This window comes from Notechis scutatus, chromosome 5 (genome assembly GCF_049901735.1).
Source record: "Notechis scutatus isolate UNSWTSFEM ecotype Mainland chromosome 5, rNotScu1.2, whole genome shotgun sequence".
Lineage (NCBI taxonomy): Eukaryota > Metazoa > Chordata > Lepidosauria > Squamata > Elapidae > Notechis > Notechis scutatus.
In genome coordinates this window covers 29,005,294-29,031,438 of record NC_142013.1, presented here as the reverse complement: position 1 = coordinate 29,031,438, position 26,145 = coordinate 29,005,294, and the positions used below count along the sequence as shown (strand labels likewise).

The following is a 26,145-nucleotide window of genomic DNA, read 5'->3' as shown; positions in this document are numbered from 1 at the left end:
CCCTCTTAGGAGTTGTTGCACACCAGCTCTGTTGATGACACTTCAGCAGAAGTGTCATCAACAGAGCTGGTGTGTAACAACTCCTGGACACATGGTTCCTTCTTGAACAGATTGGAGAGCCTTTGCACAGATTCATCTTGTGCACCATTGTGCCTATTTAGGGACCACAAGTATTCTCTCACAGTCAATCATGCCCTAGTTACTATCAGGTTATAATGGATTCAAGTTATTATGAATAAATGTATTAGATTCCACTAGGAAAAAGAATTATTGGATTCTACTGGAGCCAAAGTAACAGCATGATCAGCACAAAACTGCCTGTATTCCTACAGACCCACAGGGGTGTTGGGGCAGGGGTGGGATTCTATTGGTTCAGCCCAGTTCTATAGAACCGGTTGTTACCGTTCCCGGTAGTTCAGAAACCAGTAAATCGGGCTTCTGGCTGGCCCCACCCCGCTTCTCCGCTCCCTGCCCAATCATTTCCTATTGTGCAGGCACAACATTGTGTGCATGTGCGACAGACTGCAGCCTGCTTTTGCCCACCCGCCAGGCCAGCCATTGCTGCCAACTTTTCACTGCAGCCCTTCCCAGCCCTATAATGATCTCCTGGCTGAGTGCAAGCCCCAGTCGCCTTTCCCCCACTTGCCTTTTGTTTTGCCCCTTCCCTCACCCCCACCACTTGTGTTTTGCCGCTGCTGCCAGTCGCCTTTCCCCCCACACACAACTTGTCTTCCACCAGAGAACACATCCTGTTGGCTCCGGCAGGTCAGCGGTTGCTTAACTCACCTGCTGCTCTAGCTGGGGAAAGCTTGCAAGTCCCCCTCTCTGCTGCCTGGGAGCTGTTTCCGCCAAAGTTGCCGCCTTTGGCCCCTCAGTCCCATCCCAACTGAGCCAAAGTCTGCACTGGCCCAGAGTGAAGCCAGCCTCTTTGAGCTCTCTCACCCCTCTTGCTTGCCGCCAATCCCCACCAGAGCCTCCAAGACAGGCTTGGGTGATCACAATCCTTTGTGGGGAGCTGGTAGCACAGCGCAGTGGTGACAGCTATGGCAGCAAAGTGGAGAGCAGGAGACGGCTTGCGAGACAACCCTTCCCAGGGGGCGAGCTTGACCTGGGTAAGGGATAAATAGGCAAAGCGAAACGAGCCAGCCAGCCCGCCTGGCTGTCAATTCAGTCATGCTGGCTGGGAGAGAAGATAATGTTCTTCTCCCCCTGGTGCTGCTGTGGCTGGATCCTGCTGGGGGAACGCCCCCCCAGGGAAGGCCCTGCCATTGCTGCCCTGGTGTGCTCTGCTGCCGCCCAAGAAAATTCCCCACCACCGGCACGGTTCCAGGATGCTCTGTCACCGCTCACCTTCCCCCACTGCCGAAGTTGCCCAAAGAAATTCCCCACCACTAGTGCAGTTCCAGGATGCACTGCCATCTCTCTCTCTCCCTCAAAGCCATGGTTGGGCCAAGCCAGCAAGCTTTCCTTGGCACTTTTAGCTACTTCTTTCATTTCTTCATTTTGGAATCCAGATTGGCTGAACAATGATCACCAGCCGTGGTGGAAGTGTCCCTTCGGGTGATGCTTCTCCTTCTCCTCCCCCTCCTCTTCCTCTCGTGACTGGCAGCTGTGGTGGGGCGGGGGCTGCACAGGCGTGGGGAGATGTTCCTCAAGCAAGTGCCAAAGCACAGCAAAACCGGGCACAGGGCAGGTGGCTGCTCAATTGAGGAAGGTCTCCCCGCGTGTGTGCACCCCCCGGCCCCACCACAGCCACCAGTCACAGGAGGAGGAGGAGGAGAATGGTAGCCTGAAGGGACGCTTCCACCTTGGCTGGCTTTCATTATTCAGCCAGTCTGGATTCCAAAAAGAAGAAATGAAAGAAGTAGCGAACAGTGCCAAGGAAAGCTTGCTGGATTGGACCAGTCAGCTTTGAGAGAAAGAGAGAGACAGAGACGACAGAGAGAGACAGAAACAGAGACACAGAGAGGGGAGAGAGGGGAAGATAGGGAGAGGGGTAGAGAGAGATACAGGGGGGAAAACCATAGAACCATACATACAGAGAGATACAGGGGAGAGAACCATAGAGAGACAGAGAGCGAGAGGGGGGAGAGAAAAAAGAGAGACAAGAAAGAAAAGAAAGAGGAAAGAAAGAAAGAAAGAAAGAAAGAAAGAAAGAAAGAAAGAAAGAAAGAAAGAAAGAAAGAAAGAAAGAAAGAAAGAAAGAAAGAAAGAAAGAAAAGGAAGGAAGGAAGGAAGGAAGGAAGGAAGGAAGGAAAAAGAAGAAAAGGGATATACAAAGGGAGAGATGGAAGGGAGGAAGGAAAAAGACAGGGAGGAGAAGGTGAGATATATGGATGGATAGCTACATGGAGGGAGGGAGGGAGGAGAAAGTGAATGAGATATATGGATGGATAGATACATGGAGGGAGGGAGGAGAAAGTGAATGAGATATATGGATGGATAGATACATGGAGGGAGGGAGGAGAAAGTTAATGAGATATATGGATGGATAGATACATGGAGGGAGGGAGAGAAAAAGAAAGGAGAGGAAGGAATAACACAAACCCTGGCTTCAGAAGACCCTGAATAGCAATCTAGGGCTGGAAGGGATCTCGGAGGTCATCTTCTAGTCTATCCCCCTGCTCCAGCAGGAGATCCTGACAGAATCATAGAATAGCAAGGTTAAAAGGGGGAGTGTGTGTGTGTGTGTGTGTGTGTGTGTGTGTGTGATACAGAGAGAGAGAGAGAGAGAGAGAGCAAGAAAGAAAGAGGGAGAGGAAGAGGAAGAGGAAGGGAGAGAAAGAAAGAGAAAGAAAGAAAAAGGAAGGGAGAGAAGAAAGAGAAAGAAAGAAAAAGGAAGGGAAAGAAAGAAAGAAATAGGAAGAAAGAAAAAAGAAATAGGAAGGAAGGGGGAAGAGAAAACTCTGTGCTATTATTTTTAATTGTACCATTATTTATCATATATTAATATTTTACACTGTCCCTACACCAGGGGTGGGCAAACTTTTTGGCTCGGGGGGCCGCTTTCACTTTTAAAATTTGTCAGACGGGCCGGGTCAGCACAAGATTTTTGGGAATCGCCCCCTTCCCCTTCTTCTCCTCCTTCCCCTCCCTCGGAGGCCCCTGAGTCAGGAGTTGCTACTGCCGGCACGGCTCCACGCGGCTCCAGTCCCACGTTGCCTCGGGAAGGGAAAGGAAAGAGGAAACTGTACTTTGCAACAGCAGCAGCGGCACCGGAGGTTCAGGCTCAGCGGCTCCTGGTTTTGCCTTTCCCTTCCCAAGGCAACGCGGGACTGGAGCCACGCGGAGCTGCGCCGGCGGTAGCAACTCCTGACAGCCCCAGCCGGACACCTGAGCAGAGCCCGGGCAGAACTGCCTGTTGCTGCTGCGGGCGCTGCTGCGGGTGTCTGGCTGCCCAAGTAAAGAACCGCACCAGCTCAGGGCAACTGTGAGGAGCAAGAGGGAGAGGCAGAGAAGGAGGCAGAGAAGGAGGAGAGCACCTGGCCAGTTGGGGAGGCTTTGTGCTGCGAAAGAGGCGGCTAATGATCTCCGGCTCCACTCTGCTTCTCCAACATCTGGCGCTGCCCTGTTCTGTGCGCCGGCTGCTCGGACTTGCTGGGCCTGACACAGAACAGGGTGGCGCCGGATGTTGGAGAAGCAGAGCGGAGCCGGAGATCATTAGCCGCCTCTTTCGCAGCACAAGAAGAACAGGGTGGTGCCAGACCATTGGAGAAGCGGAGCAAAGCCGGAGATTAGTAGCTGCCTCTTTCGGCGCAGAAAGCTTCCCCCAACCAGCTGGCTGGTCTCCTCCTTCTCTGCCTGTTTGTTCTGTATGGCTGAGGAGGAGGAGACCAGCTGAGAAGCACGCTGCCAGGCGGGGGCCACGCGGTGCAGGGCAATACGCCACCGCCCAGCCCTGGCTTGGGAAAGCAGTGGGCGTTCCCGGCGGTGGCCTTGGCCCCGCTAGCAGGAAGCAGCTGCCCAGCTCCGTGTTGTGTGTGCAAATTTTTGCGCGCGGCGCTGGGTCTCTTTTGGCGGGCCCCAATTTTTTTTCAGAGGGGAATTTTTTTTTCAGAGGCAGGCCGTATTAAAATGACCAACGGGCCGGATGTGTCCCGCGGGCCGTAGTTTTCCCACCCCTGCCCTACACCTAAAGTGATTTTACTGCCTTTCTATTGCCCAGGTATTTTTCAGGGTTTACATGTCTATAGTCCAGAGCATAAATACATGTATGTTTAACAGAGTTGAAAGGGACCTTGGAGGTCTTCTAGTCCAACCCCCTGCTCAGGAAGGAAAACTGAGGATGCCAAACTCTGAGTAGAAGTCCTGGGAAAGGTGTCAGAATAACAGAATAACACTCAGAAGGGACCTTGGGGGAAACCCTATATCATTTCAGAGAAATAGCTGTCCAGTCTTTCCTTAAAAATCTCTAGTGTTGGAGCACCCAGAACTTCTGGTGGCAAGCAGTTCCACTGGTTAATTGTTCTCACTATCTGGAAATTCCTCCTTAGTCTTAGCTTGCTTCTCTCTTTGTTCAGTTTCCATCCATTGCTTCTTGTTTGCCTTCTGATGCTTTGGAAAATACATTGCCCCCATTTCTGGCATCCCCTTAAAAGCCTGTTCCCTCCTTTCAGTGGTCCCTGAAAGTACATCTATAGTATGTAGATAATAAAGTCAAAAAATGGTGAACAATATTTTTACAGAACTATAAAGTTGAGGTTGGGTGTGACAAGGAATGGCTGGGAGGGGAGGGGCCAGGCGAGGCACCCCTTGACGTGAGTGACATTGAGTTGGTCACGCCCACACAGTCATATGACCATCAAACCATGCCCAACCAGTAAGCCACACCCACAAATTAAGCCACACCCACAGAACCAGTTGTTAAGAGATTTGAATCCCACCCTGTGTTGGGGCAATTACTGGAGGTTTTTTTTTTTTAAGGTGTCCTAAAATGACAATATTAATTGAAACAACAATAATAAGCTAAAAAGCAATAGGAATGAAGTTTTTCCTGGATTTACCTCTAAATCTACATGCCAAATTTTGATAGTAACCAAGAAAAATGGTCTTCAAATAATGTCTGTTGAGTTTATTTATATGTAAATATCCTGATTCTACCATAATTATATTTTATGCCATTTAGTTTCTTAATACTGAGCATGAAAACTTTGTGAGAATATATATATACAATAATTAATAAAGATATAATGTGGTATCTCGACTTATTTTTCACTGTTTATTAAATATAAATCCAGGCTAAAGCAATTGACAATTATGTAGGGCATTACAACATTCTGAAAAAATGCTGTAGAATGTTCACATTATTATTGCTTTTTTAAAAAAAATTTGTGGAATGTATGTATACATTGCATTCTTCATTTGAAGTAATATTTTTTTTTAAAAAAATGTAACATATCAAAGTTTCTTCTGCTGAATATAGTTTATAGGACCTCCCCAAATGTACTGTACAATATTTTATAGACTGCATATCATTGTTGGCTCTAAAAGTTGTAGCCTAAATCATCATCTTGTACTGTCTGTACGGCCAGATATCAGTGATGGGAAATAAATGATGCAACGGTGACATCACTGCACAGCGAGCTGTTCTGCCTTTGCTTTTCCTCATTGGCTTTGATGATTGCTGGGGTCGGACAACTTGCAGTGCAGTGATGTCATGCCACACGTTTCACCTTAATTAAGTCTCGAGCCGGAGAGAGAAGGAAGAAACACAGATTGTTGCTTTTGGTGGGAACAACGTACATCTGCCTATGACTTCCATTTTGTCATGCTAAAAGCAACAAGAAACAATGTAAGTTTTTTCAGACTGAAATCCTTCTACCTTTTCTTCTTTATTTGCATTTCGTTTAAATGACATCTTACTTTATTTTGTGCATTACTGTGTTTAAAATTATCATGATGAGAAGCAGCATTGAGCTGCATCTTTATCTGTGTTTTTCATTGGTCTTACTGCAGTATTTCACAGCAGAGCTAGTATTTCTCGGGTATGTGGTTTGAAGCAGATTTATGCATTTTTCACTTGGTTTACTTAGAATGTATATTCTTTTCTTAAGAGTAACAATAGCTCTGCAAACATACTAGTAAGATCTCAAGAAATCTGATTAAAACTGTAATCTTATTTCCCTTTACAGAAAGCCAGCTGTATTGAATTTAGTAGAATTACCGTCTAAGCAGACTCATAAAAACTTGTTCTGTAACATTTCTTGAAGCAGTGACCACTCATGCACTCTTTTAGCTAGTAATATTTACAGGAATGGATAGCATTTATTTGGTTTAAGCTGATGGATATGGGAGAAACAAATTCATGTGGGAGAAAACATAAATTTGCTATTATTCACATACACATTCACACACAACACACACACATACACATGTTACATATCTTAAGATTTCATGATATATTCATGAAATCTGAGGTGGAATTATTATGTTTTATATCACAAGCAGAAGTCTACATATAAGTATACTTGTGCTTTTGATCTAAAACAATATTTCTCTGCTGGGTTTCCCCAACCTGGGACCCCACGGATATAATGGAAGCCTGGGATTTTCGAATTAATTGGGTGAAACCAAAAACTCAGAACATCTGGGAAGTGTTATCATACACCTTCAATTTGTAGGTGTTTGACGAACACAATTTTCTCCAACCAATTGCTCTAGTAACCAAAAGTGCATTTCTACTTTATTTTGTTGTATCATTTACCAACAAAGAAAACTTTTTAACAGTTCAATGTATTTATTGTTATGTAAAATTATTTGTAGAGTAAATGTTTTATTGTTGAAATTGTAACTTTCTATGAATACCTTCATTGTGGCAGTTCAATTTTTTTTTTAAAAAAATCACAAGTTAAAATCAGGTGACAATTACATTTCCAAGTACATGAAATCAGCAAGAAGTTTAAAAACTACTTTAATTGGGAAATTATTTGGCTATGGCTATATAGAACTCCTCCTCCATAATCCTATTTGTTGAAAATTCATGGTACTTTTCTGTCATTCTGAAACATAAACATTTAAAATTGGCCTAGAGCGCTTAAAAAAAGATATCCCCAAAATGAATGTTACATAATTACCTCATCTATTGAAGCCTTCTAGACTTCCATAAGGTAAATATGGCTGACTCTAGTCTACTAATAAGTAACTTATTAGTGCTATCCACTGCTATCCTGAATACTAAGCCTCACTGGATGTATTGTGTCTTATTAAATTTGATCTTGTTTTGCACATATAACCAATTATATTTTCCAAACAATCATGACTAAATATACCATAGCACAGTACATAATGTGAACTTAATGTTTCTCATCTACTTTTGATGACAATGTTGCTATTACTGTTACATAGGTGAGCTAACAGACTTAAAAGAACACTTTGAATTACTACCAAGTGCTAGCTTAGTTGCTTCTAAAATTATTTAAGGAAATGTAGAGATTTAATGTCAGGATCACTGTCAGGTGACATCTGCTGTCAGATGACCAACATATTTCTCTTTTAAAGAAATAAATTTTCTGTTAAGTTACTCCCACACAGGATTAACTGGTGAAAGAAAACATATTAGTGCTTTCATTTTAACCCATGTTTACAGCAAAAGGCAAATGAGTTGGAAATGAACTGTTTTCCTCATGAACATGAAAGCATATGTTTTTGTATAGAAAGCCTGTCCAAGGCAGAACTCATTGTCAAAATGAATATATATTTGGGGTATGGACTGCACTTGGGGATGCCGGAAACACTGTTTGAAAGTGACCCTCAGCATTTGGGACCAGGTAGACAGATCAATAGCCCTTGGATCTGACTGCTGATCTTGAATGCCAGATTAGTGTATAATAAATCTGACCTTATCCGCGATGTGGACCAGGGTGCCAGCTTGGCATGCTGAGACCTGGGTGGGCCAATGGGGATGGCATATCTCAGAAATATGCCCACCTGTATTTCATGTTCTGCCCCAGGGACCTCAGGGAAGGGAGTTATATTGTCATTCATGAATCATTGAGAGCTTTTAGAGGGTCTGTTCCACAGAAAATTGGATGTGAGTCTCTTTTGCTTAAGTTATGCCTTCAGGATCAGTTGGGCTATTGCTGATTTACCATCCTTCCTGTTTAACTAGCATCATCCCTGCTTGAGCTGCAGTATTCCTTTGCAAGGTTGGTAGTTGAGGCTGATAACCCTAGAGGACTTTAACCTTCCAGTGATGTTAAAGGCAGGGCAACTCAGGAGTTCAGGGTCTCCACAGCAACCATAAATCTGTCCCAAATGATAGAAGGCTGAGATATTCCAGGAGTCTTGCACTAGATTTTTTTTTTTGTCTTCATATAGTTGCAATGTGCTCTAATATCACCATTAGCCTATGGCTATGGATAGATCACTTTTGGGTTGTTCTCTGACTCATTGGGACCACCAACTTCCACAGGAGAAAGGCCTTTTTTCGAGTGGCCCAGGCTATATATGGACCGTGTTAGCTTCCAGAAGAAGTTTTGGATTTTTCTCCAAGGCCAGTCAGACACTCTGACCAAGGCCTTAAACATGCATGTGATAGAGACCCTGGACTGGATTGTTCCATGAGCATCTTTCTGCATCAGTCTTGGGTGCTTCTTGGTTAATGGAGGTTCAGGAGGTGAAATGTTATAAGTGACACCTAAACAGTCCAAGAGGAACCCAATTGATATTCATTAGACCAGTGTTTACCCATAGTACTGTTAAGCAAGTAAGAGGTATGTCACAGTGTATATAAACAGGGTGGCATTTCCTGAAGTTATATAATAACTTCTGAATGAACAATTTGTGCCAAATGCTACTGCCAATTTGTTGGCAGGGAGTGATCCAATGTCTCCAACTTTTGATTCATTTGCATTACTTACCTGTTTGTTTTCACTTTAAAGTACTATTTATGTTTTAAAATCTCTATCTGGAAATCTTCTGTACATGTTCTTACTGTATAAGGAATTCAGTGTACCATGAAATTCTGTTTATTGTGTTGAGCCACCACTATGAGCAGATCCTTTTCAAGCTTATATAATGCCCTTTTGGGGGACACTCTAGTCTCAGCACCCAAAGTTTTCAGCAGAAACCTGCATTATAAAAAGTCTAAGAAACAATGATTTTTAAAGTATTTATTGCGGTTTTGCTGTTACAACATACACCTTTCTTTTTAATTGCTGTTTTTAATTTATTGTTTATTTCATAAATTTATTTTATCCATACTTGTGTTGAATAGAATTGGCAGTTGGGCATATATAGGGTTGCAAGCTTAAAAACAGTTTTCTTTGAAATAAGTTCCATTAGGTTTATGTAGTTTACACCCATATAGTTTGGGTATACATGCTGCTGTGACCATTGATACATTTGATAATATGCTCTTAACATGGTCAAAATTGTTTCCAAGTAGGTCATTTGTCAGCAGGGCTGATGGGAAGCTCAGAAATAATCCATTTATACCTTCTAGCATCAGAAGGTTTTTATAACAATTGCACTGAAATCTTAAGCTGGCATCATTCCCTTTGCCCTATTTACTACAGACAGCGGCAACCTGATATCTTGATATCATTAAAGAACTTTTACTCAGTCTGGTCAAAATATTAAGAAATAAAGAAGGAAAAATATTTTTATCACCCACCCAAGGCATGTCATATATCCTTGTTAGAGAGCAATATAATTTTGGACTTGTGATGAAATCTGTTACTTCCAATTTCTATGGCAATAGCTTGTAATTAGAATTATGAATTCCAATAAAAGGTGTGTCCGCAAACACAGATGATTACATAGCACAGAGGTAGGGAAACTTGGCTCTTTTATCATTTATGGACTTCAACTCCCAGAATTCCTGAGTGAGCCATAAAAGGTTCCCCATCCCTGACCTACTGGTTTTTCAGTTGTGGGGGAAATCAATTTTTGACTTGAACAGGACTGTTTAATATACAAAACATTTGTATATTAAATTGGCTCAATTTATATACAACATTTCCATTTGATAAAATCAGCATTGAAAACAGCACAAGAAATTCACTAGAAACCAATATGGGATAACCAAAGCAATTATTATAATTATTATATAGATGTTAAAGTGACCTTTACCTCCATTAAATTTTTAAGATGTTAACTGGAAAGAGCACAAAAGCATGAAAAGTCTGTGAGGGTGCTTTTAAAAAAATGGAAAGCTGCAGAACTGTATAGATAGAAAGTGCTTTCATTAACTTTTCATTGAAAAGCTGGGCAAGAAAATTTCCCCCAACTTAATTTTGGAAAGCATTCACAACTGTATAGAAATCCTATTCATTCTGTATCTAGATTTGTTCATATTGGCAAATTGAAGTTTTATTCAGGTACGTGGAAAGAGAACTCTGCTTTATCAGATTGAAAAGAATTTCAGTGCCTCCAAGTTAGCTCAAGTCCTTACAGTTTTCAAACACAATAAAAAATTTAAGAATAATCACGCCAAATGGCTAGAAAATAAATAAAATAATCTGTATGAAGCAACCACATGTGGTAGAAAAAGCTTTTCAAGGTCTGTACAAGCTGCATTATTTTGCCATCTGCCAGATGTCAGCCCACAGCTGGAAACATATCTAGACCTATATAGTCATGCTGGGAAAAATAGTTCACAGCTGTGGTTTTGATAAAATCAGAACCAGGCTTGGTAGGAATATCCCACAGGTGCTTCTATTAGAACAACACATCATTAGGAGTCCATAACCCATCATATCTCTATGCATCTATGTTGAATCATAAGCCATCTTGGCATAATTTTAATTTTCTTTGGGATTTTCCTGCCTCCTCCAAAGGGGCATTATTCAGATCATTCTTCCAAACACTGAAGAGTGACTATGCTCTGATTAGTATCTGCATGCTTGAAGAGTTAAATTTGTTCTTTTGAAATTTGTTTTCCTGCAGAAGATATCTGATTAAAATGTGTTGGGACTTCCAGAAAACAATCCTATTATTTTGAAATCTTCTGGCTCCCCTGACCTTTTTTGGGGGGGAATAATTTTGATTTTTGATTAATAGCCACCAGAATTGAATATTTGTAAAAGTAAAACTTTGGACATGGAAATGTTTTGAGATACTGGTAATCCTTGATTTATGATCACAACTGATACTAGAATTTCCATTGCTAAAAAAAGCAGTTCTCAACTGAGTCATGCCTGGCTTTAAGGTCTTTTTGCCACAGTTGTAAAGTAAATCAATGCAATCATTAAGTGAATCATGCAGTCCTTAAGTGATTCCCCATGGTCCTTGCTTGCCAGAAGCTGTCTTGGAAGGTCACAAATGGCGGTCATCCTATGGCACTGCAATTGTCGTAAATACATGCTGGTTTCCAAGGGCCTGGATATTCATCATGTGATCTTGGGGATGCTGCAAAAGTTGTAAACGTGATGACCATTTGTAAGTTACATGTGTCGTTTTAACTCTATAAACAGTCATCAAAGAAATGACTAAGTTGAGGATTACCTATATCTAGCATATATATCTTTTGATATATTCTAGCCTATGTAGCATTTCAAAACTCTCTAACTATAACTGTAAATAATTTGGACCATTTACAAAAATAATTTTGTAGCAATGGGCAAAACGTTATAATTTTTTTCAGATTGAGATTGTGACATTTTAAATTATTCTTTCTGGTTACCTGTTTCAGTGAGAATTTAAATGTGTATTAACCATGTCAATCTTCTGGGGAGTTATTATATGTACATGGAGTGCATGTTTAATTGCATTTTCATCAGTGCTGTTATATAAATGTGTTATATCCACCATCCACAATTAGATTTACTGATCAATGACTCCAGTATGGGGCAAGCCCAACCGCTAAGCAAAGTGTTATTACTGGCTCAACAGCAAAGGCAATATTGGAAGGTATAATTATGGTTGCCGCTGACAATCCTGCACTTTCACACCACCAGAATCTCTTCCCAATGCTCACAAAGCGCAATCTGACCTTCAATTGTCTTCACTTCTGGTGACCTTGGAATCCAGATAACACTATTACTCAATCAGTGCTCATTTTCCAGTTGTCCTAGAGAAAAGTGCAAGGATGTCATCCAGTCAGTATTGATTCCTAGAGATACTCCCCAGTCATAAAGTAACACAAATGCCTCTGTATGTGGTGGAATTCAATTTTTTTTTTACTACCGGTTCTGTGGGCGTGGCTTGGTGGGCATGGCAGGGGAAGGATACTGTAAAATCTTCAATCAGAGGTGGTATTTGCTGGTTCTTTGAACTACTCAAAATTTCTGCTACCGGTTCTCCAGAACTAGTCAGAACCTGCTGAATACCACATCTGTTTGCCACCTTTTATCAAATGCATTTAACTCGCCTTCTTTCCCCATAATAAACTGCAACATTTAAAAAATAATAGCATGCCAGAAAGTTTGTAAGGAGACACTTTTCGCATGTTATTGTGGCTAGGTTGGACATAAAGGATAAACTCCATGAACAGGAAGCTAAACCTCTTTGGGTTTGGGAAGAAGACAGAAATTGCTGTTTGAAGTATAGTCTGAGTTAAGGAACTAGATTTCCTAACAGTTCCTAAGTTCATTAAGGCTACAGTGACCAAAATAAAAGTGCCAGCTGTTCAGCAATGTTAGTAAACTAAAGCAGATTAAAAAATAAACCAAGTGAGCTCAAAAAGCAGTACATTAAGATTAGTCAGCTTGGAAGCAATCCCAAAGTGATGTAACACATTAATGTGGAAGTGACATAAGTAACTGTATTACTTTCAGGTGTGTGGAAAATTCTGTCTCCTAGCCAGCATTGAAATAAGTTTAAGTAACTAGTGTTGTTTATTATACATGAAATAGGAGGTATGTTCCTTTTACTTTTCGTCTGAGTTAGAAAACGTTTTGAGATGTCTTGCTCATGAAGGAAAGCTGAAGGACCATCCCACAAAGGCAGTCTCTTTTGTGTTTGTGTTGCCACAGAAAGTCCATTTTGTATTCGTTCAGTAATCTTTTTTCTTCGTGCTGCTTAGTGAATTAATTGAAATTTCTGATCAATAGCACTAAGAAGTGGTTAATTTTGAGAAGAATGATGAGCTGGTATAGTTCATGGAGATGACCACTTCTACAGTGTACAATTAAAGTGGAATTTGGTATAATCTGGGGCTTTGAGAGGAATGGACAAAGTCATACAAGTCTGGGCTAGCTAGGCCACTGGCTTAATCTAACAAATATTCTTATGGAACTTTTATATCCCCATTCTTAATGTATGAGAATAACAAATTATGTTTTGGTGTCTTACCTGAAATACTGCTCTTGCTATGCTGCTATGCATCTCACTCCATCCCATTGCATTTGCATGCTTTCACCTACCTGCTGAGTGAACTAAAATAAGAGTGTTGATGAAATTTGCTTTCAAGATGACAGCACCACAGTCGCTGAGAGTGGGGTGTTATTTTTCTTCAGAACTGGTGAGCAAATGGAGAGGGAGAGACTGGCATTCATCAGGGAGAGACTTTCCTCTGAATAGCACTAAATGCACCTGACAGTCTGCCATTTCCAGCTCCCTTGAGTGTTTCTTTCAGTACAATTAGGGTGTCTGTTGATGGAAGAAGGTTGATGGTACTGGTGAATGAGCACTCAGAGAAGGGAGGGGGCAGGAAGCATTCAGAAATGAGCAGTGAAGCATTTTCCCTATTATTTTGCTCAGCTGTCAGGCTTCTCTCTGTACCGCAAATGGCTTTGGAAGCAAATGGGTGAAACTACCATTCCCACATTCCCAGAAACTGAATGTTGTTGAGGTGCTTTATTCATAAATAATATCTCTCTCTCCCTGTCTCCCTCCCCCCTCTCTCTCCCACCCACCCCTTTGAGTGATGTCTCCGGAGAAGCATTACTGCTTCTGCTCATCAGCCAAAGTTGGAGGATTTCCATGGCAACAAGGCAGCTGGTGTCTAGACATAGGCAAAATGCCTGGCAATGTAGCTCTCATTGTGCTTTTCCGACCCTTTACATACAAAAGCACGTGTCCTGCATTGCCACCTCTTTCCTTTCTATTTACTACACATTTACATGTATGGAGATTCCATTCCACAGGTTTCAAAAGAGGAAAGTGGGAAGGGAAAGAATCCCAAACAAATCACCCAACTGTTCACATTAAGGAAGCAGGGAGATAGTTGCTTGGATGGGTTTTGGAGAGTGTGTAAATGGATTACAAAATGACAGGCATCTAATAGGATGGTGCAAAAAAAGTGCACCTTCTCTCATTTGTATTCTAAGAAATGTGATAACAGCTCTGTGTGCCATATAACTGAATTCCATTATCTTTCTTTGAAAAATATGGATTAATCATATAGTGAACTATTTTTTAATGTAAAGTTCCCGCCTGATGGTTTTGGTTTTAACTTTAAACTTTGAAAGAAAAATGTTAAAACAAGGATGGCTGATAATTTGCCTTTTGTATCATTATGAAAAATCACACTGATTGGGTTGTGGATTTTGTTTTGTTTTTCAAATCTTTTTGAAAAGTTTTGTTTTTCAAATATCTAGCAACCAGGAAAGACTGGTGTTCATCACAAATGGAAAGTCACCATTATGTATGTTTTGTATTACAGACCTCTTATAACCTGTGTTTTTAAAAGAATAACAGCTTTTTTTTTTACAAGTGAGAACTTTTCCCAATACCTGGAAAAGGGGAGAGGGAATTTTCCTCCCACATTAATTTAAAAGGTAGGATGAGTTAGCAATTTCTATTATGGGAAAATGGCCCCAGCATCTTCTGCAATGCTAAGATGTAAGACATATAAAATGGTACAAACCATAAATAAATAAAATTAGTTTTCCAATGATGTCTGTACAGGGGTTTTGTATGAACAGAAAAATTATTTTCCAACAATTGGCAGCTCTACAAATCCACTATGGTTTCAAGTTTGTGATGCAATCCATTAAATTTGTTCTTCTTCCATTGTGGGATGTTGAAATGTTCTCACACTTCAGTAGATAAGTTTATATACTTTGCCCAAGATTATCATATTAGCATTAATCTAACATTCTTCTCATGCATTCACACCAGATTATCTTTTTTTTTTTTAGCAATCTGTAATAATTCTTACAGTGCCATGACCTCATGCAAATATGTGAGAATAATTTGTTGTGTAGCTTTTAGAGCAAGGGTGGGGAATGATGTTTTTTTTTTAATCAATTGTGGACTTCAGTTCCCAGAATTCCTGAGCCACTCAGGCTCAGGAATTCTGGGAGTTGAAGTCTACAAGTCATAAAGGGCCATCATTCCACATCTTTGTTTTAGAGTTTTAAAACCTTTTCCATTATGCAGGACACATAAATATAGTGCAGGACACATAAATTTATACATGAAAAAATGGTAAAACAATACATTTATGGAGATTATATAAGAATTAGTTTTTTATAAAATAGGCATAAAGATATAATAAATAAGTTCAGAATATCTGAATGAATGACATCACCCTCATATTTTTCTATCTACCCTCCCAACTTCAGAATTTTTTGCAAAATAGGCAATATTTAAGATGATATTGCACTTTAAAAATAAGGTGGAGGAAATATAATACAATAGTAATGATAGGTTATAATTGATTATTATGGAATGAATTATAATATGAATTAGAATTAGTAAAAACTCAGATTTGATCTACAAGGATAATGCAAACTTGTGACTAAAGTCTAATGATGATGTAATAATAACATAACATGACATGGAAAATTGATTAATATAATTTGAATATAAATTTAAATCTGAGGGAAAGACTATAGATATTATGCCCAAGAAACATGTACCAACTGACACACTGTACAATTGAAAGAAGGTTTTATATGTTGTTTTATGTTTATGTTTGTTGTAAAAAAATTTAAAAAAATTACAAAAAAAATGAGGTGGAGGGATAAGACCTTTTTCCAGGGCATTTTTGAAATGCTCTGCCTTCCTATGGAATGTGCAACTTAGGAGGTTTCATTTGGCCAGGGAATTAGCTGTTATAATTAGTGCCAGTCAGGTTTATTTTTCCTTTAGTACCACAGTTTGATGTAAATAGAATTTGATTTTGAAATTTTTTTGAAAGTATAAGATATTTATGAAAGGTTTGTGTTTGTGCAGTGCATGCGTGCACATTGTAGTACGAAGAAAAATGCTCACTTAATTACAAGCTGACTGAAGATGAAGAAAGGTAGAGGAATATCATGTCTTTTATTGAACACTCATCATTCCAGCAGTCTATAGCCTCCCTGGCTTTCTATAATTCATATGTATCTCATGGAAAGATTATGGGGAAACTCTTCCTGTTACAGGATATGTTTTACCCAATTGGAATGTGCAATAAGCTAGGAGGTGTTCAGATTGATGGAAGGTTGGATAACACCTCTAGCACAGCATGATCTTCCTCTTTCCAATTAAAAATAAGCAGAAATACCATGCTAAGAGAATTCTCAAGCACTCCGAAATAACTTCTTTCTTTTGGGGGGAGGGCAGGGAGGAACAGAGAATGTGCAAGTCAGGTTTTGCTTATGGAATTGCTTAAACCATCTTTGCAAGAAATAATTGAGTTAAATTGGGATGTTATGTACCGGTGTAACACATTTATAAAAGTTTAATACATTATTAAATTATTTCTCTACTTAAAAGTGGTTTTGCATTAATGTTTGTCTATAGTGGTCTTGCCAGAACATGTACTGTATCCTGTCTGAGGAAGAAATATACATTTAAATGAATAAGTAATAGGTCTGCTTTCTTTTTCCAATAGGAGTAACAGACCTGTCTGTCTGGGGCAAAACTCTTGTTTAACTACTCATAGCGAAAAGCAACACATCTTTATAAGACACTTGCATGGTCAAATGCTGAGCAAAAGATTTTCTTAGAAACCAAGTGCAGATTCTAAGTGCAAATAGAGAAAGTGAGTTTTAAGACTTGATAATCTGAATAATGGACAAGGGAGAGATATACCAATCAGGAAGTTGATGCTGAATGTTAAAGAAATTGTTATAGTTGTTTTGAATTATTGATGTCAGCTGTAAAAGCGAAAACAATTTACAAACAAAGCTTCCTATTATGCTGAGTCCATAGAGCTACATATGATTTTTATTTTATTTTTTTATGTATTTCCATTATGTTTAATCATTCTAAAGTCACCATAAATGTAAAGCCAAGGCCAAAAGCCATCGGCCTTCAAAAAGAAAGAAAGGAAATGTAACAAAGGCAGTGTGTCGTTGTCTACTCCAATTTAATTAAACCAAGGAAGACAAAAAGAACTGGGCAGATCCCAGGAGACTGTCTTTTACCCGGAAATCCATTCAACCTAATTTCAGCAGTGTAAGACAGTAGAAGCACTTGAAGCGGAGCCTATAAACCATTAACATATAATGCGGTTAAAGTCAATTGAGAAAGCTGCCCTTTCTGGAAACAAAATTGCCCATCTTGGTTTTCAAACACCCACATTTATATTCATAGCTGTGATTCATTTACTAATAAATGCTTATCCACAATAACCTTGCCTTTCAAAAGAACCACATAGTGCGGAAGAAATAGACATTCTTAAGAAGCTGTGCTAGTTTATATCTACTCAAGGTCTGCTTTATATAGCGACCCACATATGTTGAAGAGAGATTATCAGCATTTAGAATTCCCCTTTAAATTTTTTATACTTGAAAGTATGACAGCTGTGTAGAATTTTACTTGTGCTATGCTTAATACAGTTTTGATAGTGCTCTGAGTATAGATGTTTCAACAGTTAGAAGCAAATAAGCAGAAATGTTCTCTTAAAATAAATGTAGATTGTTGAGATATTTAGAGGGGAAATGAATAAAACAATAAAAGAACAGAAATAAAAGTCCTTTTAATTTATTTACAGACAGCTTCATATATTAAAATTGTATATTAAGCAATGCAGAACAGATGTTTTGGGGATGTCTACGGTGGAACATATTTCAAATAGTTTTTATAGGCTAGTATCATATACTATTATTTCCAAAGTGAAATTTAGGGAGGCTAAATTTAGTAAAAATATAAACATTCAAAAACTGAGTATATGCTCCAAATGGATTTCATATAGAATTTAAGACAATCTAACTGAGCTGGAACAAATGAAGTCCCTTAGTTCACAGATTTCTTCTCAATTCGAATTCATTGAACTGATAAGATTTTTCGAATTCAGAATACATTATCCAGGTTATTTTTCTCTTTATTTTTCTTATATTTTTCCCCAGAAAAATGTATTTACCCCAGAAAATTATATGCTAATTGAAAAAATTATTTGAAAAGGCTTACCTCTCATTCCCTTAAATTTTAATATCTGAAATGTAATTAATTTAGTATAAAAATTATCCTGGTTTCATGGTTTTTTGCAAAACAGATAAGCATAAAAGAGAAGAACTAAATTAGATTTATCTGAGACATTCCATTAGTCCATCCGACATTGACTGGAAGTATCTGTGCAGGAATCCATATATCTGGGAGATTTATCTTTTCTAAATCTTTGTTCCCATCCATCATATTGATAACTGGAAAGAAATGCAGGATAATTTCTCTGGAAGCAATAATTTACAGATACGTGACTCTTTGTATGGAAAAAAAAGAGCAGGAAGAGACCCAATCAAGCAAGGTAAAATGGAACTTAAATGCCAATGGTGAAAATTTGAAAGCCCAGGTAATTTTTCAGTTTCCACATAACAATGGGGTTCAACAGCTTCCATTAGGTTAAAGGTTGCATCCTTTTATGGGCAATATTGGGGCTGCACTAGGTTAGTGTTGTGGTTGGACGGCAGCAGGAGCAGATGGCTGAGGAGAGTGAGGATTCTGATGAGGGGCCAGGACCATCAGGGAGTGGACTGCTGCCTTCAGAGATTGTGGGGGCTGGCAGCAGTGATGAGGAGGCTCCTGAGGAGCCTGTGCCAAGTGCACATGCATGAAGGATTACTCGGAGGAAAGAACAATTACAACAGCACAGGTGACTCTGGAGTAAGGCTGCAAGGTAATGGCCCCTCCCTCAAGAGGATAATAGCCAGGTTTGAAAAAGCATTCTTTGCAGAAAGCAAAGAAGCTCTGAAGCTCAGCTTGTGGACATTTTAGTTCATGTTTGGAGAATCTTATAAATTAATTCTTATCTCTGGGTTTTTGGCAGCATTGACGAACAACTTGGCAAGGTTCTTTCTTGTTGGAGCTAATTAGTGGAAAGCAGCCTTTTATCTGTAAAGGAACAGAATTCGTTATTAAACCTTAAAAGGTGGGGGCTGCTGCTTTTGTCTGTGGTTGCTCTTTGGAAACCCGGTTGGGTCAGAACAGTTAGGCATTACTGCAAATATTGTTTGAAAGTGATATTAAGCTTTCTGAGTAAAAGAAATTATACCTTGATTGTGACCAAGGTTTCATACTCCCACTTTGTCCTTCAAACCTTTTCTCCACTCACCCAACATATAAAAAAAGACCTGCAATTTGTCTTCGGCTCAGTTTAGTGATCACAAAAGCAATGCTGTTAAGACATCGTTTATTTTGTACTCTGCAAAAAGTTTCCCATTTTTAAAAAAATAACAAAACTACTAAATTCCATTCATATACTTCCTTGACAATTTTATTTATTTATACTTCTTAGATGCTGTAGAAGAAACCAAACCTTCTGAAAGTGCCCTGCAAGAAGAAGCAAAAGAAGAGGAGAGCAAGGCGGACCAAGAAAATGCCTGAACATTAAGAAATGACTTCCTCTTGCCCTTCCCTCCCTCCTTTTTCCTGTATCTTCCCTCCCTTCCTAGTTTCAATCTTTTCCCTCTTTCACCTGTAAATCTGTCTGTCCTCGTCCCTTTCTGACCCTTCCACCTCTATTCTCTCTGTGTGGCAAACATTTAAAGAAAAAAAAAAGCAGGAAAAATCCCAGTCAAACAGTGTGGCTTAAACATTTTGTTTCTTGGTGTTGTTATGGCGAGTTTTTTGGTAATGATGACTCAATCATTTTGGGAAAATTCTTGCACTGTATCAGAATTGTTTGATCTGCGCGTGTGTGTGTGTTTGTCTGCCCACCACGAGTGCGCTCTTTCTCTTGCCTCCCCTTTTCTCTATTCCAAGTGTGTGTGCAAAGTTATGTTCCTCTGAGGAGTCCAAATCTATTGAGTGAGTTAAGAGAGGGAAAAAAAAAAAGAACAAACATTTTTCTTTTCTCCCCATTTCAATGTGATGATGGAATGAACTACAGGAGACACAACAAACAAAGCAAAAAACAAAAAACAAAAAAAAGAGAGAGAAAAGGGAAAAACACAGAATGAGAATACAAGCCCAGTTTGTTTAATAAAATAAAATAAAGCAAATGTGCCAATTAGCGTAACTTGTGACTCCCAGCTCCTTTTTCAAATTGACAAATGATAATAAAGGAGAAGAATTATAATGATGTCACTGTGATGCATTTCTGTACCATCTCTTCCTCTCTCCCTTCCCCCATGCATAATATATTTGATGAATAAAATGCTTTACATAGGTTTTAAAGACAACAGCTGGAGACCAATCATCCAATTACATATGTACGAACAGTGGTATAGGTAGGGTAGTTTTTGTAAAAGTGAACATAGGAAAGGCATAACAGCTCTTGATCAGATATATACATATTTTTGTTTGTAGTAGGGTAAGTATTGTACATTACTGCAGGAAGAATATATTTGTGTTTTGAGATACAGAACTATTTATGTAAAATGTGGGAGGAAGCTATTAATTGAAAAGAAGTTTGTGCAATCTCCCTTTTCTAGTGTTTATTTGAGTTAATTTGATTTGTTCATCAAATCTTATTTGAAGAGATGGATAGCATATTTCAGTTATCATAGAATAGTCTTATTTCTTTCTATGCTAGATAAGAAGATTCGCAGACTAATTCTATACTGATGCCAAGAAAACAATGTCCATGAAGTTACAAAGAGTTAACCTGGATTTGAAAGAGACATTACATTTTTTAGCTATGTATATTTAAGATCACACCTCACTTGGATGATGATTTATGTATAGCCTAAATTTTTCTCCCTATTTTCAGATAAGGATTGGGAGAAAGACTCTTAAAGAGTACAGGGTTTATAGGGCATAGTAGGATATCCTTACAGAAGAATACTTGTGGTAATTATATGTATTCCTGAACTATTTTCTTTCCTGCTTGTTAATTCAAAGATGCTTCATATATTTTACAATGGCCTTAATTTTGAATTGATAGCACTGATATCTAGATTACTCCTTAGTGAGTTTTCAATCTACTGTAAACTTCTGTGTTATAGATTGTTAGGGGCTTAATTTCAATGGATTGGATAAATTACTCAAGTTGACTAGAGAGCCAAACTATAGTAGACCTCTAGATACTACTATATTCTAAATCCCATCTCTTCCACTCATTATGGCCAACGGTCAAGGGAGATGGGAATTGTAGTTTAGTATCAGGAGTAGCTACAGAATACAGTTCTGAAGTGAGGATAAGGAAATGAAAAGCCAGTAAGTGATTGTATTTCTACAGGTATATAAGCTAGCACTTTAATAGCTTATATAGCTGTAGAATTATCTACTTTGGGTCTGCAAGAAAACAAGCAAGCTTGGAGAGCACCAAGGAACCCTCATTCTATAGGTACTATATCTCCTAATTCCATTTCACTTAATTATGATTGTTGGGCATATATACGTGCAGCTGTTGGTGCTGCTATGTTGAAATCTTTCTTGCAATTGCAATTCAAGGCTGGCAGTCCAAGCCCTTCCTCTGGAATTAACAACTTCTGTTCACCTATTAACTGATTGTATGTATACTTCTATCTTTTCAAATCCAATTTCAAGAAGAAAACAATTAGAACTAATTCAAATAGCTTATGAGATCTAATGAACATACAAGCCATAATATTGAAATGTCACTCATGCTGGTTTATTTTTATTATGCTACATGGCTTTTACAAAATATCCAAATGACTACTAAGTGATAATACAATTAGTTTAATTTAATGCTGATTGGGTTAAAGATGCTCTACAAATGGGATTACTAATTCGTGTAAGGGCATTTTGTAAGTATCAAGATATAGAAGACTAACTCCCAATTTCCTACAATCAAAAATTTGGTTGATACTTTTATGCAATTTTAAATAAAAGAGGTACGCATTTATGCATGACTGTGTTAAAAAGAGAAATAAGCTATATTTACTTTATATATTTGGAGGAGTAGAAAAGTCAGAAGAAAAATAGCTAAGCTCCATGGAAAGTTTTTAAAAGCTGGGGGGGGGAAAGCAAAAATTCTGCAGGGTAGGATGCAGGAATTACACACAAATCTAAAGGTAACAGATACGTAAAGACATATATTCTTGAAGGTATACATTGCCCTCCACTGGAAGGATGTTGTGTTACAAGAATGAAAAAAAGGAAAACTTTCATCAGGAACTGAAACATGAACTGCTTTGAAAAACACAATGATTAAGACACATTGGCCCCTTCAGTTTAAAATCTTAGTCTAGCTGTTGAAAACATTTCCAGTGAATTAAGACCTGTAACATCATGGTAGAATATCTTCTATTAAAGCTTTGCTATCTTCACTGTAAATGTGTCACCAACACTAATCAAAACCAAGCTTTGGGGAAATGTTCAAAAAGAAAAGAAAAAAATAAACTTTTTTCTGGTAAATTGTAAACTCAAAAATATATCCTTATTTTCAAGTAGCAGCTATCTAGCTGAGGACCATCAGTTCTCAAGAATCTTTTACAAAATCTAACATTTTTTGTCAGAATTCATTATTGAACATGCAGCAGAACCAGCTTTTCTTATCTGATGAAACCTAACAGCCTCAAGCATGTTTTTTCTATCTGGTGTCTGCCATTCTTTTTCTTAGCTGGAGAGCAGTTTAATTGTATTGCTGGGAAACAATTTTTAAGGTTTCTTCTGTAAAAGAGCTCTTTAAATGATCATAAATGCTCCAGGTAGTGGCCTTTTATTGGTCTGATTAATGTGACCAAATTGTTTCCCAGCCTTTTAATAGGTCTCTTTCTCAATAATGCTGGAAACAATAGCCCCCATGATCCAAAGTAATTGCATTATACAAACACCACATTTGATATGATAGGAGATAAACTGATAAGCTCCATAACTGAAACATCAAAAAGATGTTATCAGGAGAAAAAATTGTCTGGACTTTGGAAGGAAACACATGTGTAAGGCCATGTTTGAAACATCTTGACAGGATTTTTTTAAACAGGACACTCTTTTAGGGACTAAATGTGATCCCTTGGTCTTCTTATTCTGGCCTTCTTGTTATGACTACTGAAAACTGTCTACACATATTACAATTCAGTTTATTACAGTCAGAGACCAGAACAAATAAAAACACTCAGCAAATATACAATTAAAAATTCTATAATAAAATAATAAATGACAGATAAAGTCTATGATAAATCCAGTCTTGTCAATTACACGTGGTCTAACTATACTAAAATTACAATTCATAAACTCTGACCCGTAGTCAGTTTAATACCAAAAAGGGAAAGGAATAAGCAGTGCAAAGAGCTTGCTACATTTGTTGTATAAAATAGCTACGGTGGGTTAGACACCCGTTTTCCACGAATCCCCAGTGCTGCTGCACAGAATCTAACCACCTGCACTGTAATTATGGACTGTTCATCCTTAAGCAGTCACTGGAGAAAAGGAGTGTCAGAACAGCCAGGATCCTTACCAATTATTGGAAGGATATGGTTTTTTTTCTAATCTCTCTGTAAAAGGAACATCGGAGTATCTGACAAACAGTCTCCACCTCTCCTGAGCCATAGGAACAGAGTTTTCCAGTCAATGGTATCTTTTTATATTTGCTGTACAGGACTGCTGATGCATGGCACGGTGTGAGCGGCAATGCTTTCTGATGGTTTGCCCATTCTAACTGGCTAAGATAGCTGGCAGGAGTAACAATATGTCTGGAGCCAAAAACAATGGAGCTTTCCCTAAGTCAGTTTGCCTTTCGATGTCCTCTGCCCTTTGTCGCAAGGTTTGTTTTGCTTGGTCATAGTCCAACTTGACTTTGAGGCTGGGGAGAAGCCTAGTTTGGCAAAGTTGGACTCGACAGCCTTGATCCCTGCTGAGGAAAATTGGAGGATTTCTTGGAGGATTAATGGAGCAAGGTCTTGTGGAAAGAAGTTAAACTTTAGCCAGAGGTTTAAAGACACTATACAGATTCTTGGTTCGACTTTTGTCAATCCTGTCTCCAGGCGCAGAAGTGCATTTGACACACAACCCAGGATCTGGAGAATTGCTCTAATAAATTTGGATGAAACTTTTTCCAATGGTGTGAAACACGAAGCTGAGGGTCCAAGCAAGATCCCATAAAGAAGCTGTGCTAGCGACTTGGCCAGAAAAAAATTAATTGCGGCAGGAACATAGTATCCTCCCTTTGTGTGGAAAGCTTTAAGGATGGCACTCAAATGTCATTTTAATTTGAAAATTTATGAAATATAAATTGCAATCTCCAAAATACCCATTTCACAGAAAATAGTGCAAATTGTAGATGTTATGTAAAATAATTTTATTTTTAATTACTTTAAAATTATTAAAAATAAAAATGTTCCCTTCTCTTCCAAATACAGATATGGGACAAGATAAGGGGTTCTGTTAATTTAAAAATAGAATTATGCAATCATAGAAGACATTGTAAGGATGAAAAAGGGTCTTGAAGTCCAATGTTTTCTCCAAAATTTGGTAATCTATTAGCACCTGACAATCGGACCATCATTTTGTTTTTAAATATCCCTGTTAAAGGAGAGTCAACCACTTCTCAAGGCATTCTGTCTATTGTTAAACATTTCCTAGTGTCCCACAGAATCTACCTGCTTATAATTTAAACCCTTTATTTCTTTGCCCATTTATTTCTTTGAACAGCTCTTAACATTTCTGGCTTGTCTTTTGTATGACAGTCTTTCAGAGAGTTTCAAAAAGAACTATTACGTTTTCCCATGATCAAATCCTGATCAAGATGATTGCCAGGACCTTATTCATGCACTATATACATTCAGCAGATGAAATTAATGTGGATACGAGGCACAGATGAATGTTGTTTCCTAAAAGTAGTAGTAAGCGTAGTAATAAGTTATCTGTTACATTCTAAATTTTATTAAGATACTGGATGTTTGAGCTGTGACATAATTTTGACTGTAAGTAAAATTCAGAGAGTGTTACTGTTTTCTGTACAAAAGAAAGCAAAAGAAAGCAAAGTTCATTGTGCAGTTGAACTTATTTGAACTTTTATTACATAATCCAGCCTGACTGGTAAAAAGGACAAATCTGGAGACATTGAATACAGTGCACATAGCTCCATATATATTATTCATTTATATAAAAATTAAGATAAAATACAAGGAACTTACAAAACTGCAATAAAACTTGCTTGAGATTTGAAAACATTTTAATGATCATTCTGAAAGTATTCTAGCAGAAGAGATATGGAATATAACAACAAAATCTTATTCTAGATGTTGGACTTGGACAAGGTAACTTAATTTTGAAAGCATCACAGACTTGAAAACTTTTCTGGAGAAATATATTTGCACATTTTCATATCTTGTTTGTGTTGTTTCACATCTTTCACTTGCAAACATTTTACAATCTATGGGTCTGTTAAACCATTTATTGAAGATATATAGTTTACAATAGCATGGGATGTCACAATGAGAATACTGTAGCAGATATACATGCCTTAGAACAGGGGTTTCCAACCTTGGCCACTTTAAGACTTGTGGACTTCAACTCCCAGAGTTCCTCAGCCAGCTTAAAGTGGCCAAGGTTGGAGACCCCTGCCTTACAATATAAGAGATCTTATATTATATTTTAATATAATGAACATTGATCAGTGACATACACTCATTTATAATGGATCACTTTTTTATTTTAGTCTGAGAGTTATTAGTTATAGATGGCCCTGGTCAAAGAGCCAGTTTGGTGTAGAAGTTAAGGCATCAGGCTAGAATTTGGGAGATCATAAATTCTAATCCCACCTTAGACCAAAACTAACTGGATGATCTTAGGCCATTACCAGTGACTCTCATTCCTTGGAAGAAGATAATGACAAATCAACCCCCCAAAAAAACCCTTGTGAATTGCAGGGACAAGTCAACACAGTCACCAAAAATCAATACTGACTCAAAGGCATGACAGCTAATTTGGTGTAGTCATTAAAGTACCAGGCTAGAGATCATAAGCTGTAGTCCAAACACAGAAAGC

The 26,145-nt window shown here is 38.5% G+C and overlaps 1 protein-coding gene and 1 long non-coding RNA gene across 2 annotated transcripts in view; one reads left to right on the top strand and one right to left on the bottom strand.

Moving 5' to 3' along the window:
* GAP43 (growth associated protein 43) overlaps positions 1–20,332 on the top strand; it is a 72,113-nt gene extending 51,781 nt beyond the window's left edge. Inside the window, exon 3 of the mRNA XM_087966397.1 lies at positions 19,547–20,332. Within this exon, the coding sequence (XP_087822523.1) occupies positions 19,547–19,635 (89 nt within the window). The 3' untranslated portion in view covers positions 19,636–20,332. The remainder of the gene's footprint in view (positions 1–19,546) is intronic.
* On the bottom strand, positions 11,243–13,466 carry LOC148130420 (uncharacterized). The gene is made up of 3 exons (XR_015749773.1): positions 13,234–13,466; positions 11,933–12,010; positions 11,243–11,349 (listed from the first exon to the last, which is right to left on the bottom strand). It is a non-coding gene; the product is annotated as an uncharacterized LOC148130420 (long non-coding RNA).
* Positions 20,333–26,145: the final 5,813 nt, after the last annotated feature.